The sequence below is a fragment of the Perognathus longimembris genome, chromosome 10 (assembly GCF_023159225.1).
Source record: "Perognathus longimembris pacificus isolate PPM17 chromosome 10, ASM2315922v1, whole genome shotgun sequence".
NCBI classification, from domain to species: Eukaryota; Metazoa; Chordata; class Mammalia; order Rodentia; family Heteromyidae; genus Perognathus; species Perognathus longimembris.
The window spans coordinates 32,918,552-32,935,672 of NC_063170.1; the positions used below are offsets into that span (position 1 = coordinate 32,918,552).

At 40.0% G+C, this 17,121-nt stretch overlaps 1 protein-coding gene across 9 annotated transcripts in view; it reads right to left on the reverse strand.

The window, feature by feature from the left end:
- Positions 1-16,864, reverse strand: part of Tasor (transcription activation suppressor) — a 69,584-nt gene extending 52,720 nt beyond the window's left edge. For all 9 annotated transcript variants that reach the window (XR_007212327.1, XM_048355769.1, XM_048355767.1 and 6 more), the window contains exons 1-6: positions 16,331-16,864; positions 6,922-7,067; positions 3,659-3,751; positions 2,837-2,909; positions 1,195-1,286; positions 499-660 (exon numbers count right to left, since the gene is read on the reverse strand). Coding sequence is in view for 8 of the 9 variants with exons in the window: in XM_048355769.1 (XP_048211726.1) it covers positions 499-660; positions 1,195-1,286; positions 2,837-2,909; positions 3,659-3,751; positions 6,922-7,067; positions 16,331-16,640 (876 nt within the window). In the remaining variant the exon portion in view is untranslated. The remainder of the gene's footprint in view (positions 1-498; positions 661-1,194; positions 1,287-2,836; positions 2,910-3,658; positions 3,752-6,921; positions 7,068-16,330) is intronic.
- Between the last annotated feature and the right edge of the window lie 257 nt (positions 16,865-17,121).

Sequence of the window (17,121 nt, forward strand, 5' to 3'; positions counted from 1 at the left end):
AAACTTAAATTTCAAAATGTTGCCTGGTGCTGGTGGCTCATACCTGTAATCCTAGCCACTCCCTGAGTAAGGGGGTAGCTGAGATCTGAGGATAGTGGCGTTAAGCCATCCTGGGCAGAAAAATCCCTATGAGATTCTTATCTCCAATTAACCACTCAAAAACGTAAGTGGCACTATATAGCTCAAAGTTGCAGAACACCAGCCTAAAAGAGCTCAGGAACAGTGCCCAAGCCCTGAGTTTAAGCCCCATGACTGATAAAAAATAAAATGTTATAAGGCATGTTAAACTTCAATGTCTATACAAAACCAGGCTTCAGGGACCACTGTATTTCTGAGCCATCTTGGAAACCGTTAACCAGCTTCAGTAAGAAAGACTGGGATCTGAGAAAACCAGGAACTGCTATAGTAAAGGAGAAAACTGAAAGGGAGATATTCTGAAGGTTTAACAACAAAATAGATATAATAGGTTGTAACATTAAAATGGATCCAGGCACTTACCTGAGTAAGCTCATACGCTCTGTAAGCCAAAAGGGATGTAATTCTACTGGCATTCTTTGACACATGACATTCATGCTTTGGTGTTGGATCCAAAGCAATTTTATTTAACATAGGTTCCAAGCTTTTAATACTCATGGGGTCATATACACTCTTTATTTTACCCTAAAATAGAAAAAAAATCTTCTATTGTCTATCCAAACATGATTTTTTACTATATGAAATTAATACTATAACAAGTAAACAGAAATTCTACTAATAAAAACTTCACTAATCTAAATTACATCACTGGCATATTAATCTGCTGATCATTTCTTTGGAAAACAAACTGTTAAGTATGGTTAGCACAGATCAAAGATGACAAGTAAACCTCTCAAAAATAGCTTCATATGGACTTTTCATCACTCTTTTTTTTTTTTCTTTTTGCCAGTCCTGGGCCTTGAACTCAGGGCCTGAGCACTGTCCCTGGCTTCTTTTTGCTCAAGGCTAGCACTCTGCCACTTGAGCCACAGCGCCACCTCTGGCCATTTTCTATATATGTGGTGCTGGGGAATCGAACCCAGGGCTTCATGTATATGAGTCAAGCACTCTTGCCACTAGGCCATATTCCCAGCCCCCTTTTCATCACTCTTAAGCTCCTAAAATTAAAATTTAAATCACACATTATCTTTGACACATGTCTGTATAAATTAAAATTACCTTCATTATTTTAAAAATAACAACATCACCTATCGCCCCAGCTTCCAAAGGATTAGCTTGCAACAAATCAGCATATCTAGAAAGATAAATACCTAAAGAGAGAAATATAATTTCAGTTTGAATAAGAAATACAAAAAAATCCAAATACTTATCCAATAATAGAATAGAGATACAAGCTATGATTTGTGTATGCGTGCACATATGTGTTTGTGCATGCCTGTGTGTCAGTACTGGGGGTTGAACTCAGTGTCTTGAGCTCTCAACTTGGCTTTCTCTGCTCTAGGCTGACATTCTACCACTTGACCCAAACCTCATTTTCAGCTTTTTGCTGCCTAATTGAAGATAAAATCTCATGGACTTTTCTGCTTGGTCTAACTCCAAACCATTATTCTCAGATCTTAGCCTTCTGAGTAGCTAGGATTACATGTGAGCCACCAATGCCTGGTATATCTGATATCTTTACAAAGAGATGAAAATGAAAGGTCAGTCAAGACCTCAGACGTTGAACCAAAGTAAAATGAAATGAGGAGAAAAAATGAAAGTGAACAAATTTTATAAAATCGCTTGGACTAGAACATTTCTGGGACAGGAATGGAAGAGTCTAGAGTTTGAATTCAGCCTTGAAATTTCAACACAAGTGCTCTATCACTTGAGCTCTATCTCCTACTCATATTACTTTTATTTCTTTGAAAAGGTCTTCTATTTTTGCCCAGGTAGTAATCTAATAATGTACCACCACACTTAACATAATAACATTTTAAAAAGTAATCTCTGACCAATTAGAAGCAAACAATATTGGTAACAAAAGATAAAATGGTTATAAATTTCAGAAGCAGGAACTGATCTTTTTGAAACATGATAAAGTCTATACAAATTTAAGTACAAAGACTACCACAAAATTACATGTATTTTTCTTTTCTTTTGTGTGTGTGTTACATTGGATGGGCTTGAACTCAGGACCTCCTACTCTCACGCGGTTTTTTGCTCAAGGCTGGAGTGCTACTTGAACCATACCTCTACTTTGGCTTTTCCAGGTTAGAGTCTCATTGAGTTTTCTGCCCGGGTTGACTTGAAATTCTAGAGCTCTGCCTCCTGAGTTGCTAGTTGTAGGGCATGAACCTGTGTATTTTTATTTTATTTTTGTTAATTTGTTTTGTTTTTGTTGCCAGTCCTGGGGCGTGGACTCAGGGCCTGAGCACTGTCCCTGGCTTCTTTTTGCTCAAGGCTAGCACTCTACCACTTGAGCCACAGCGCCACTTCTGGCTTTTATCTATATATGTGGTGCTGAAGAATCGAACCCAGGGCTTCATGTATACGAGGCGAGCACTCTACCACTAGGCTATATTCCCAGCCCCTGTATTTTTATTTTATTTACTTTATATTTATTGTTGGTTGTGGGGCTTGAACTCTAGGCCTGGGCACTGTCCCTGAGTGCTTCAGCTCAAGGCTAGTGCTCTACCACAGTTAATTGAAGATAAGAGTCCCACAGACTTTCCTGCCAGGACTGGCTTTGAACCGCGATCCTCAGATCTCTGCCTCCTGAGTAGCTAGGATTACAGGCATGAGCCACTGGCGCCCAGCTACCTGTGTATTTTTAAATGGTGACTTAATATTAGGTAAATATAAATGAAAAAGCAATTACCCATGGAAGGACTGCCAAGAATCGTTATTTTAGACTGGCCCACCTGCAATCCTTTTTCACATATGCTTTGAACCTAAATAAACAAAGTATTTTATCAGAACACTGAAAACATGAAACAGTAATTTACAAATTTGTTTTAAATAGAATTTAACTTTTTTTTTTTTGGGGGGTGGGGCCAGTCCTGGGGCTTGGACTCAGGGCCTGAGCACTGTCCCTGGCTTCTTTTTGCTCAAGGCTAGTACTCTACCACTGGAGCCACAGCGCCACCTCTGGCCATTTTCTGTATATGTGGTGCTGGGGAATCGAACCCAGGGTTTGCCACTAGGCCATATTCCCAGCCCCTAGAATTTAACTTTTAAGTTATATGTATTCTACATTAAAGAACTCTCCTATGGACATTCCAGCTATGACTATATATTAGTATAAAAATTAGCCTGAAAAAGCAATTGTATCAGGAATCCATCTTTATTCTAGTTATGAGACAGTCTTTTAATCCTCTTACAATTCAACCATTCTCTTTTTTAGAGGGAATTAGAAACAGCAAAATATTTAAAGAAAAAATAAATTAAAATAGGAAAATATGGCTACAATAACATAATCAGCAGCTCTAGATGGTAAACATATTACCAAGCACATTCCAGGTGAATAAAATAGGATTGATCAGAGAAAAAAACAGAACACTTGAAAAAGAAATTACAAAAACATCCCTTTGAATATTTATCCATCTGAATCTTTTCTTATCTACCAAGAAAATTTTAGTTTATGAGAAATTAGTTACAAGAGAACACTGTCAAATTGTTTTGTCTAAAGGGTTAAACTCACCTGATACCGATCAACCATGAGAAATGCATAGGACTCTGAAAGTTCCTTGTCTAAACGACCATCAAACTTCAGTTCTCTTCGCTTCTCTGTAAACTAAATAAAATGAAACCCAATCTGTAATAACTACTTGCCATATTTTATTAAGCCAAGTCAAGAATCTTCTTCAAAAATTGTTTCAACATTTTCCCAACATCTAAAACTAATCAAAGTAGAAATTATCTTTTCTTTCCCTATACTTTCTGCAATTCAATTTTCTTTTTCCGCATTTGCACTGCTTTTTTATTCATATCATAGTTAAATAAACATCTAGCACCTGTTAATCTGCTGTTTTGCTTTTGTTCCAGTACTGCAGCTTTGAGCTCTTCCTTGACTTTTTTGCTTAAGGGTAGTGTTCTATCATGTGAGCCACAGCTCAACTTTTAGCTTTGTGGAGGTTAACTGGAAATGACTCTCACAGACTTGTGCCCTGGATGGCTTCAAACATCAGTGCTCAGAACTTAGCCTCCTGAGTAGCTTAAATAACAGAGGTATGACCTACCAGCATCTAGCCCCTTGTTAATTTAAACTAAACTTCTATTTAAAATTTGCAATACAGCTGGGTGCCAGTGGCTCATGCCTGTAATCCTAGCTACTCAGGAGGCTGAGATTTGAGAATCAAAGTTCAAAGCCAGCCCGGACAGAAAAGTCTGAGAGACTCTCATCCCCAATTAACCACCAGAAAACCAGAAGCAGCACTGTGACTCAAGTGGTAGAGTGCTAGCCTTGAGCTCTTTTGGAAGAGCTAAGGGACAGCACCCAGGCCCAGAGTTCAAGCCCCACAACTGACAAAAAAAAAAAAAGTCTGCAATACTCCCAAAAGTTATAAATTCATGCTTTAATCAATCACCCATTTTATTTAACATGGTGTACTCCATATGGTAGGTGGTCAATAAATGACCAATATTTAAACCTATAAACTTAATCAGGACAAGGACAAGTTCTCCTCTTTCCTTCCTTTCTCTCTCCCTTTCACTTCTTTCTCCTCCATCCCTCTTTACCCCCTCCCCCTCCCCATCCCTCTGCCATAATGGGGCTTGAACTCAGGGTCTGAGCACTATCCTTGAGCTCTTTTGCTCAGGTTAGTGCTCTACCACTTGAGCCATGGCTCCACTTCTGACTTTTTGGTGGTTAATTGGAGATAAGAGATAACTCTCACAGACTTTACTGCCCAGGCTGGCTTTGAACTGCAATGCTCAAATCTCACCCTCCTGAGCAGGTAGGCTTATAGGTGAGTCACCAGTACACAGCTAATGCTCTACTTTTTTTATAATTATTCTCCTTCTTAGGCATGTTAATATAAGCGCATATATTCTTACAGGGTAAAAATAAACTTGTATAGTTCTTGGAACTGTTCAAATGAATCCTGATCTGCCGGCTTTAGCAAATGATTCAGAGATGGTGATTTGAGACAGAGAATACCTAACATTCTACATTAGTATTATGCCACTACTATTCAGTAATAGAACTTGAGTAATTTTTCATATAAAATTTAACAAAGAATCCCAATTATACCACGAAACTACATCAAACTACTGCGGTTTTGATTTTTTTTCTAAATGTCAGTATCACTACTGCCTTTCAAGGATATTTTCAGTTAAATTCTGATAGTATTCCTTTAATCAACATGTAAAGATACAAAATTAGTAATATTTCACATCCATTAGAGAGTCATTATGTCATATATTTCTCTTTCTTGTCTCATGCTTACTAGGCAACTGTTGTACCACTTCAGTCTCACCTCTAGTCCATTTCCACTGTTACTTCAAGGCAGGGTCTCATTTTATACTCTCACTAGAATCCTAGTTATGACTCCTAGAGTCACTGGAGATGAGTGGCACACACTCATCACTATGCCCAGCAATTGTGCTTCTCCTGTATTTGAACAGCAATGGTTTAGATAAGCATCTTTTATGCCCGGCTGACTTCAAATCACAATCTTCTGAATAAGGCCTTCCAAGTAACTGGGACTACGGGTTTGAACCACTGTGCCTAGCTAAAAGTATTTCCAAAATCCCATTTGTGCTGTATCAAAATAACAATATAGGGCTGGGAATATGGCCTAGTGGTAGAGTGCTTGCCTCGTATACATGAAGCCCTAGGTTCGATTCCTCAGTACCACATATATGGAAAAAGCCAGAAGTGGTGCTGTGGCTCAAGTGGTAGAGTGGTAGCCTTGAGCAAAAAGAAGCCAGGGATAATGCTCAGGCCTTGAGTTCAAGCTCCACGACTGGGGAAAAACAAACAGAATAACAATATAATGGTGCCTTTTCCTAAATCAAAACTCAGTACAGATTTTGTACATGAAACTTCAACTAAATATATCCAACTTTTCCCTTATTTCATACTTTTTCATTAAATAAATTTTCACTAACGATATTAACATGAACTTCCCACCAAGCAATTGAAGGAAAAACTGAGCAAATCCTAAAAACAAAAGTAACATCTGACTTCTTATTTTTTAATTTAGAGATTCTTAGGGAGGGCAGTGAAGTTTGAACTCAGGGCCTCACCTTTGCTAGGTAGGCACTCTACAACTTAAGCCATTCTCATAGCCCCCAATTTAGACATTTAATTCAACTGCTTTGTACCCAAAATTAAAGAGAAAAAAGTGTGATTTTATAATTCAAATCAGTACACATAAGCTATCCCAGTGCAAGTTGATCTCAGGAAAGAAATTGTTTCACAAAACTGCATGTTAATAAACACTTGTAACACACATTGCTATGGTAACAATATTTAGAAAAACAATATTTAGAGCTAGGATGTAGCCTACCATGCACAAGACATTGAGTTCATTTCTCAACACTGCAAAGAAAAAGATAGCACTTAAAACATTACCCTGTCATAATTTGGCTTCCCCCCAAAATTAGTACTTCTAGGGGCAAAAAATAAGTTTTGTAACAGACTGCTACTTGGTTCTAAAAAGAATTATAAACCAGGTGCCAGTGGCTCCTGACTATAATCCTAAACTACTCGGGAGGCTGAGATCTGAGGATCTGGGTTTGAAGCCAGCCCAGGGCAAAAAGTTCATGACGTTCTTTCTTACCTCCAATTAATTAGCAAAAAGGTGGAAGTAAAACTATGACTCAAATGGTAGAGTGCTAACTCTTGAGTGAAAAAGCTCAGAAACAGCACATAGGCCCCAAGTTCATGTCCCAGGTGCACATGGACACGTGTATGCGTGCATGTGCATACACACACGTACTTAACAACTTAAAACATACCTCCTTTTCCAAAAGCTCATTATGTATTAAGCAAGCCCGTTTGTAGTTAAAATTTGTAACTGAGGTTTGTTCAAGGTAAGATGAATGAAGAATATTTAAAACATCTTCAAATTCTCGAGAACCTGGAGTTAATGGCTGAAAAAGTGCTAAAAATAAAAAAAAAAAACAATATTATTAGTGGTAGGATTATTCCACCCTAAAGGTAGGTTCTTCTATTATAAAGGTTTAGTAAATTAAAGTGAAAAGGGGATCAGGACTATTTTGAGACATGTCAGTTATACTTAGTATACTGCAGAGTTAGCCTTGTCTCAGATAATGAAAAAGCCAGTAGCTCATGTTTATAATCCTAGATATCAGGAGGCAGAGATCACTTTCATTCAGTTCAATGCCAGCCCAGGCAGAAAAGTCCATGAGACTCCATACCCAATTGGCCAGCCAAGTGTCAGACGGGAGGTGTGGCTCAAGTAGTAGAGTACCAGCTATGAGCAAGCAAGCAGAATAAGAGGCCCTGAGTTCAAACCGTGGTTCTCTTTCTCTTTCACACACACACACACACGAACCAGTTTTCATTATAGACAGAACAATGCATAGAAACTACATTGGGTTCATTATCCTCATTTCTATTTATTTTCTGCCAGTATTGGAGCTTAAACTCAGATCCTAGATGGTGTCTCTAAGCTTTTCATTCAAGGCTGTTGCTCTACCACTTGAGCCACAGCTTCACTCCTGACTTTCTGGTGGTTAATTAGGTAAGAGTCTCACAGAACTTCCTACCCTGGTTGCTTCAAGCCATGATCCTCAGATCTCAGCCTTTGGAGTAGCTGGGATAAATTATATAGCTGTGAGCCACAGACACCTAGTTTTTATCTCCACTAAAAAAAAAAAATTAATATAAAAGATCAACAAATGCCAATTTAGATACTCTTGGGTCACTAAGGAAAGCAGTGTTCTACTTGTGTAATACTCAGTGGTTACTTTGGGACTGCACACATGCAACCACAGAAAAGAAGCTAACCTAGTTACTGCAGTGCAATTTTTTTTTTAAAGATGGGGAGAAGGATGGAAAGAATGACAGTGATCAAGATGGATTGTACTCATAACTTGTAGATGTGTTCAATAATCAATTGTAAACTCCCTGAAAGCAAGAACACCTTACTCTTTTTTCACGTAGACTGAAACAAGTGAAAAGATGAAAATAAATATCACAAAGACTTTTTTTTTTGAGTCATGATTGGTCTTGCTGTATGTAGCCCAGGCTGGCCTCAAATTCTCCTGCCTCAGCCTCCTGAGGGCTGAGATTGCAGGCACACACCACCATGCCCAGCTTAAGACATATATATATATATATATATATATATATATATATATATATGACATACATATGTCTTAAGCTGGGCATGTATAGTGTGTGTGTGTGTGTGTGTGTGTGTGTGCATGCGTGTGTGTCTGGGCACTGATCCTGAGCTTTTTTGCTCAAGGATCGTGTTAGACCACTTGAGCCACAGCTCCACTTCTGCCGTATACACACACATATATAGTACAGTATAGTATATATCATATATATATATTTCTTTTTACAGGAGATTAAGTGTCTCATGTACTTTCCTGCCCAGACTGGCTTTGAACTGCAATCCACAAGTCTCAGCCTCCTGAGTTATTAGAATTACAGGCATGAGATACCAGTGCCCAGCTAAAATGTATTTTCATATTAAATACAAATATAATCTTCAATTGTCAAAATGATTGTCATTTAAGTCTCCTTTACTGATTCAATAACTTAGTAATATATAAAGCAAAATAAAATTCAAAAAAATGTTTGGAAATATTATCATCTCAATTCAAATATTTTATGGAAAACCAGAGGATAGGATAAACCAGAACTATCTTAGTAACAAATGAATCTAAACTATGAAAAATTAAATAAGTCTATGTTTTCACACAAAAAACACAAGCCATCTGATTAACAAATTTGAATATTATGCATAATTTGTTTCTAAAGTGCTTTCCTGTATCTAAATGCACAAAATATATAGCTTCAAATTGCTAAACTTTACAAACCACATTAAAAATTATTTCCCTTTCTTAAGCTGCTCCAACACTTTTTCCACCATCAGTCTAATCACAAGCAAAAAGTAGTGAAATATAAATTTGCACTAGAATATTCAATTTTCCTCAAAAAGTAGTTAACATTTGCAATTCATCATCTTCTGAATGCACATACCTTTGTGGTCTACTGTGTCTCTAGTATAAAGTCTCTTAACACTGTATGTGCCCTTAGCAATTACCTTATTATTTTGGTCTGTGGCTAGGACTAGAACTCTGTACCTGATGTTTTTGCTCACTGGCTAGCAATAGTCCAGCTGAGCCATACATCTAAACCCTGTTTTTATTCTTGGTGTCAATACTGAGGCTTGAAGACCTAGCCTCAAGTTCTCATTCTGCTTTTCGCACTACTGGCTAGCACTTTGCCACTTGAGACACACCTCTAGTTCTGGCTTTTGCTGGTTAACTGGTTAGATGTATAGGTCCTATGTAGCTTCAAACCTCAATCTTCAGATCTCAGCCTCCCTGAGAGGGTAGGGTTATAACATGAACCACAGGTACTGGGCTGTTGTCACTTCTTTTAAAGAAAGCATATATATTCTCATTTCCATGTGTCATTTTTTGAGGCAATAAACAGCCCTGTGACTATCCAAGCTAAGAGGATATTTCACATGAACCAGCCATTTCACTTACTAAAATCACTATTCAATGTTATTCCTCGAATAACCTATACTATTACTTCTCAAATACTAAGAGTTTCACATGCATTCTTTCATTTAATCATCAAGACCACTGGGTGTGGTCATTTGCACTTGAAATTCTGGTATTTGAAAGGATACCATGAGAATTAAAGTTTGAACCTAACCCCTAAGTTCATGAGAGCACATCTCAACCAGTAAAAGGCTTAGTGCAATGTTACATAGTCCAGGCCAACTCAGACATAAATGTGAAACCCTGTTCAAAAAATAACAAAAGTTGGGGCTGGGGATATGGCCTAGTGGCAAGAGTGCTTGTCTCATGCATGAGGCCCTGGGTTCAATTCCCCAGCACCACATATTCAGAAAATGGCCAGAAGTGGCGCTGTGGCTCAAGTGGCAGAGTGCTAGCCTTGAGCAAAAAGAAGCCAGGGATAGTGCTCAGGCCCTGAGTCCAAGCCCCAGGACTGGCCAAAAAAAAATTTAATAAATAAAAATAACAAAAGCAGGGGCTGGGAATATGCCTAGTGGCAAGAGTGCTTGCTTGCCTCATATACATGAAGCCCTAGGTTTGAATCCTCAGCACCACATATACTGAAAAGGCCAGAAGTGGCGCTGTGGCTCAAGTTGGCAGAGTGCTAGCCTTAAGCAAAAAAAGAAGCCAGGGACAGTGCTCAGGCCGAGTTCAAGCCCCAGGACTGGCCAAAAAAAAATACCAAAAGCAGGCTCACACCTGTAATCCTACTGGTAATCACTCCTGTAATCAGGAGGCTGAGATCTGAGGATCATGGGTCAAAGCCAGCCCAAGCAGGAAAGTCTGTAAGACTCTTAATTCTCCAATTAACCACCAGAAAAAAAGAAGTGGCACTGTGGCTCAAAGTGGTAGAACACTAGCCTTGAGTAAAAGAGCGCAAGGAGAGTGCCCAGGCCCTGAGTTCAAGCTCCATATGATCCACATGAATAAAAAACAACAAAAGCAGAAAGGGCTAGAGATATGACTCAAGTGGTACAGTGCCTGCCTGAAAATGCAAGGCCTTAGTAAGTTCAAGCTCCAGTATAAAAACAAACAAATACCCATTCCTCCAAACTGCCCAACTTTAATGTCTAACGGAGTTGGGAGTCAAAATTAAGTTACCTTAACTGGGAGCCCATGGCTCACACCTATAATCCTAGCTACTCAGGAGGCTGATGATCATGGTTCCAAGCCTGCCTGGGCAGGAAAGTCTGTAAGACTTTTATCTCCAAGTAGCCAGCAAAAAGCCAGGAGTGGAGCTATGACTCAAGTGAGCACTGGCCTTGAGCAAAAACAAAACACCTCAATTCAAGCTCCAGGACCAGCAAAAAAAGGAAAAAATATAAGCTACTTGGCTCCAAACCTGCAAGTAAAACCAGTGCCTGCTATATAAATAGCCTCAAAGCATTTGCCACACAGTAGGTCACATCTGCTTGTATTGATAGTTTTGTAAGACTTACAAATGACATTATAAATACCCCAAAGGCCCTTGGAAGAACAGTTTCCCCACATCAATTCCAATCCAATCAAGAACTAGAGATATATGATTGGTTCCTCGTTCTATGGATCAGAAAAACATCCAGGAAATATAGCCATAGGAAATAAGCTATAAAAAGAGCAAAGAAATTTACCAGGTACCAGTGGCTCATGCCTATAATCCGAGTTACCTGGAAGGCCAAGAACTAAGAATCAAGGTTTAAAATCATCAGAGGTGACAAATCCTTGAGACTTTTATCTCCAATTAACCAGCAAAAAAAAACCCCACAAAACAGAAGTGGAGAGTAAAGTCCTTGAGTTCAGATCCAATCAATACAGCTAACAACACAACAAAAAGAACAAGCAATTTGACTTCTAAGATTATGTATATGTGTAGTCAAGCCTCTTATTTGTGCTGGTTCTGGGCTTGAACTCAGGGCCTTGCACTCTCATTTAGCTGTTTTGTTCAAGGCTGACATTCTCCTACTTGAGCCATACCTCCACTTCTAGCTTTTTGCTGGTTAACTGAAGAGTCTTTTGCACTTGTCTTCCCAGGTTGGTTTCAAACCATGATCCTCAAAGCTAGGATTACATGTGTGAGACATCTGAACCTAGCTTCAAGTAGTAGTCTTACTAATCAAAGGATCACTTTCCTAGAACAGCTACAACAATTTAATATTAATGCAGATTTTCCTGTAATACATGTAAGAAATACTATGCATATAAACAAAAACGTTAATACTTTTGAAAGACAGAAGTGAACAGTATGAATTAAAGTTTTCTGATTTAAAATAACCCATGAAAGAGGAGAAAATAATTAGCATAGTTAGGTTAGTGATCAAAGGTGGTCTGCAATTCTGAGTCAACAGCTGCTCTACTAATGATTAATTTCTAATGATTTAAAACATAAGAGTTCTATTCCTTTAGAATTAATCACTTTAAAAAATTACTACATACATATGAAACACTAATTCTTGAAACTCTAAGTCAACAAGATTGAATATAGTGTAGAATTAGCAATGTACACACTGAGGAAGATCAAGTCGAACCAGTCCAATTTGATTTTGGGAGTTTGTGAAGGGGCCAATGAAAAAATTTAATTCCATTACTTACAATTTGTATGCACCTATAAAATGTTCTATGGGGATGACCAGATTCTGCTGAAATTCCCTGCTTATGTTTACTTCTATGTAGGGAGACTCATTGTTTTCAGAACCCAATCATATCTAACACTCAAACAGCATGGAAATTTCTTTTAAGAATGAGGCGTAGAGCCAGGTGCAAGTGGCTCACATATGTAGCTTCAGCTACTCAGGTAAAATCTGAGGACTGAGGTTCAAAGTCAGCCAAGCAGGACAGTCTGGAGACTATCTTCAATTAACCAGCCAAATTCGAGAGTGGAGTTATGGGTCAAGTGATAAGAGTGCCTGCCAGCAGTAAACAAAAAGCCATGTGAGTGAGTGGCCCTGATTTCATGTCCCAGTACTGGCACACACACACATAAAAACAGGATGAGGCTTAGCCCCAGTGGCTTCCAAAAGACAACTGCAAACTTTGTGGGAAAGATGAAATACTGGAAGATTAAAAAATTGCCATTAACCCTCCTGGACTCAACTAGTATCAAAACCAGTGAATCTGAGATTCCACTGTACTCTACAGAAAACATTGACCAAAATGAACATTTTTCAGAAAGTATGTCACCACTACTCCATTTCCCAAGAACGTTGAAGGGAAAAGTTATATCCAGTGTATCATTAACTTTCCCTTTGATGTCATACTAGATATAGAATAAAAGATAGAAATAGAAAAGTATCTACTAACATAACACATTCTACAATTCCTAAGTGGAAGGACAGTGTCTCTTCACACCACTGACTACTACAGCATACAGCATATATACTCTTCTAAAATACCTTCCTTCTAGCCAAGACTGGTGGGTTATACTTGTAATCCTAAGTACTCAGAAGGCTGAAATCTAAGGATGGAAGTTCAAAGTCAATCTGGACAGAAAATTCTGTGAGACTCTTATCTCCAAGTAACTATCAAAAAGCCAGACATGGAGCTATGGCTCAAGTGGTAGAACGTCCTAAGTTCAAGACCTGGTACCTGCACAAAAACAAATAAAACAAAATATATACCCTTCCAGTCAACACATCATTTTCATTCAGTCTGTCATTACTAACTAAATTATGTTCATGGTGAACATATGTTCATGTTCACCATGAACATAATTTCTCCATCTCAAAATTATCCAAGGTTGAATGCATATTAAGTAGTATTTCTAAACTTATTTAAAAAAAAAAAAAACTTCACATGAACTGGTCAACCCAAAAGCTGCCGCCTTAAATTCAAGGTCATAAAATTTTTTTTGAGCTGGTACTGGGGCTTGAACTTTTAGGCAAATAGCCATAGGTTGGCTTCTCTGCTCAAGGCAGGCACTCTTACCACTTAAGACATGTGTCCACTAAAAATAACAACCTTGCTACAAGTTGAGTAGTATTGCCTTCAAACTCAAATTCCAGCTCGACCATTTACTAGTTGAATGAAAAATTCATTAACTCCTCAGTGCTTCCACTTTCTCATCCGTAAAAAGGGAGTAGTGTCTACCATAGAGGATTCTAGAGATAGTTAATATATGAAATGTGCTTAGAACAATGCCTGTAATTTGTTAAAGTTTATGTATCTGCTAGTATTACCACTAAAGAGGAAGTATTTTGGATGCTATCGGGAACTATAACACATAATATTACCTGTAAGGTGCTTAAAAAACAAGAAATGTCCTAATTAAAATTTCCCTAGCAAATGAGCACAAAGGTCTGTAATATTAAAATATATATGAATACAACATAACTTTTGATACTGAAAAGTTGGACAAGACATATTTTTGGCACATCATAATTATGACTCCAATCCCAGCACTAGAGGAAGCAAAACGGCAGGCCTTGGCTGTAGAGCCCATGCCATTAAAAAATTGAAAGACATATCTATTGAAAATAACAAAAATTCACAATAAAGATTGTCATTTCTTTGGCTAAGAAATATCTATCCAAACCCATACATATTGAGATCTTTCAAGTTTTCCAGCTGATGATTTTCTAAGTATTAAACTAGCAGTACCTATACTTCATTTTAAAAATATCAAAAAGTTGAACTTGATGCACTAATCTCTCAGCTTAGGTAGGATAAGGTCTGTGGCAGTGGTAAAATAGCTGCTTATTTAATTTTTAAGAGTCCTACTTAAACTGCTATTGCATTATTTGAACAACTACTGCTCAGAATATAGACAAGTTAAAAATTATTTTCAGTAAACATGAAAAGTCCAGTGTTATACCCCTTTCATAACTCATTTATCTCTAAGCAGAACAGAAAGTATGAACTGTTTCTCAAAAATAATCATAATCCAGAAAAAAAACAAGGTTCATACTTCCTAATTCCCCATTCCACTTTTAAGTGTGTTCAAGTGAAATCTATTTTAGAACAGTCTGTAGATTTTGGTTTATGTAATTCATAAAAACACATTTGAAACAACTTTCTAGGGGTTTCTAGACCTATTCCCCAGGGCTAACAAGAGTGTGGTTTTGTTTTTTTTAATAAAAGTAGACAGGTGCCACTGGTGGCTCAAGCCTGTAATACAAGCAACTCTGGAAGCTGAGACCTGACAGTTGAAAGCCAGCCTGGGCTGAAATTCCTGAAACTCTCATCTCCAACTAGACATCAAAAAGCTAGCCATGGCTTCTGAGCTCTACTCTTGAGCATAAAAGCTCAGAGACAATACCCAGAGTTCAAGCTCAAGGATCAGCACAAAAAGTAAATAAAAGGTGTATCATGGTTGTCCATATTCTTAGGCATTAAATCCTAATTCCTGAGCTGAAAGCATTGCTCAAGTGGTAGAATGCCTGCCTAGCAATTCAAACTGCAGTACCACCACCACAAAAACAAAAACTTCAAAAGGCTTATCAAGTTGAGAAAGAAAAATACTAAACCCCTCTACCATAATAATGAAACTATACTCCCAACCTATTGTCTACCAAGTAGCAATTTCTACCGGGCATTAATCTTCCACAGCCATACAACTTCACTGAACACACCAGAAGAATTGACTATTGTGACCTACACCTGAAAATAATAAAACTAATTTCAAAGATATTTCTAGAAACACGCCTCGTGTTCATGGGGCAAAGGTTAGCTTCCTTTTTGTCCACAGGTTTCCCACATCATGATTTCCTTGGCTTTGTCATCCAAACAGAAACTTTCTTTGTCCCTTAACTAATTAATAAAAGCTCCAAAGTTGTGTGACTGAAGTTAAGCAAATACACGAAACTTGGGTCAAAATGAGGGGGGGAGGGAAGCTTTTTGAAGTAAGCTACAGAAAAAAATTTAAACTGCGAAGTAGGTCTACAAGGAAGAACTTTAAACCAAATCCAGAATATTTAAAATGGATATTAAATATGTTAAATATATATGTTGTTTTTTAAGTAAGCAATTGGTATAACTTTCCATATTGGCCTCAAAAACTAAATCTAGACTTTCTTAGAATCTTAAGTTCAAGACCAAGTTGAAGACTCTGGGGTATAAAGGAATTTTCCCCCACAGGGAAATTAGAACCCACCTTCCCATTCTTCAAAAAGGAAAACAAGGGAAACCATACCAAGTATGGATTTAAAGACAGATCTAGTCAATCTAATGCCTTGAGAACCAAGAAGAAAAAATGGATATGAAGTGTGATGGAAAATAAGTGTGCATGGATCACATCTACTAATGACAATTTCTAAATAAGGGAAGATGCTGACATCAAGCAAGGAGACACAGAGAGCTGGAGAACTTCCATAGAGAGAAGCACTTGTGGTCCAGAGCACGCAATGGCTTTGGAGAAAGCAAGCCCGAGAATCCGTGGCCACGGGGCTACTTCCGTAAGGAGACGTCTCAGAAGCATCTGTAGGAGGACACCGCGGCTCCTCTGCTTCGGGGGTGGGGAAGGGCGCCGGGCACCATCTTTCCTCTCGGGGCGCGGCAGCCTTACAGACAAGCTTCAAACCTGAGCTACTTCCAACTTGCACGGCTGTCCTCGGGCGCCGCCAGGCCGCAGGCGCGCGTGAACGTGGGTGCGGGAAGGAGACAGAGCGGTCCTAACGAGAAGGATGGAAGGAGAGAGGAGGAGGGCTGGGAGGAGGGAAGGCACCACCTTTCTTTTCTCTGCTCTTCCTGGGGATCTGAAAAGTCCTCCTAACGGGCCTTTCCGGCTCTTCCGGGCCTTTGGGCGGCGCGGCCAGGCCCGGCTCCACGGAGTCGGGAAGCAGCTCGTGGCCAGGGCTCGGGGCGTCCTCGGGCCCCGCGCCGCCGCCGGGCTCCGCGCTGCTGAGGCCTCCGCCGCCGCCGCCATTTTGTGCGGAGGACTCGAGCCCCAGACACGCCGGCTGCATCTCCTCGTCGGCGCCGTCTTCCCAGCTTGCCACGGCCGGCAGAGTGGGGTCAGTCTCCAAGGCAGACGCCATCGCGCCCGCTCGGGAAGCCCGCGAAGCTTCGGCCCGCAAAGCCGACAGGCTGGGGGGAAGGAGCAGCAAGCCGGCTCTGCCGCCTAGCTGCCGAGTTCCCCCCACCCCAGGCCACCAAGGCCACCGGCGGCGCCCCCGGACCAACGGCTAAGTGGAAAGCGTCAAGATGGGCGTCTAACGTGCGGCTCCGCGCAGCGCGGCTCCGGCCCGGGCGGCTCCTCGGCCCGCACCCCTCCCCCACCCCAGTCCCCACCCCCACTCCCACCCCCACCCACTCCAGCCACTCAACGTGCTCGCGTCGGGGCCGGGAGAGGGCGGGCCTTGTCGGGCCGCTCCGCCAGTGGGAAGGCAGCTCCCACCTTAGCGGACGCACACCGTTTGCGCCGGGGGCGGAGCCTGGAGGCAAGGAGCCCGCCAAAAGGGGCGAGCGCCAGGCAGGACGGCAACCTCGACGCCGTGGCTGGTGTTGCCGAGCTGGTCC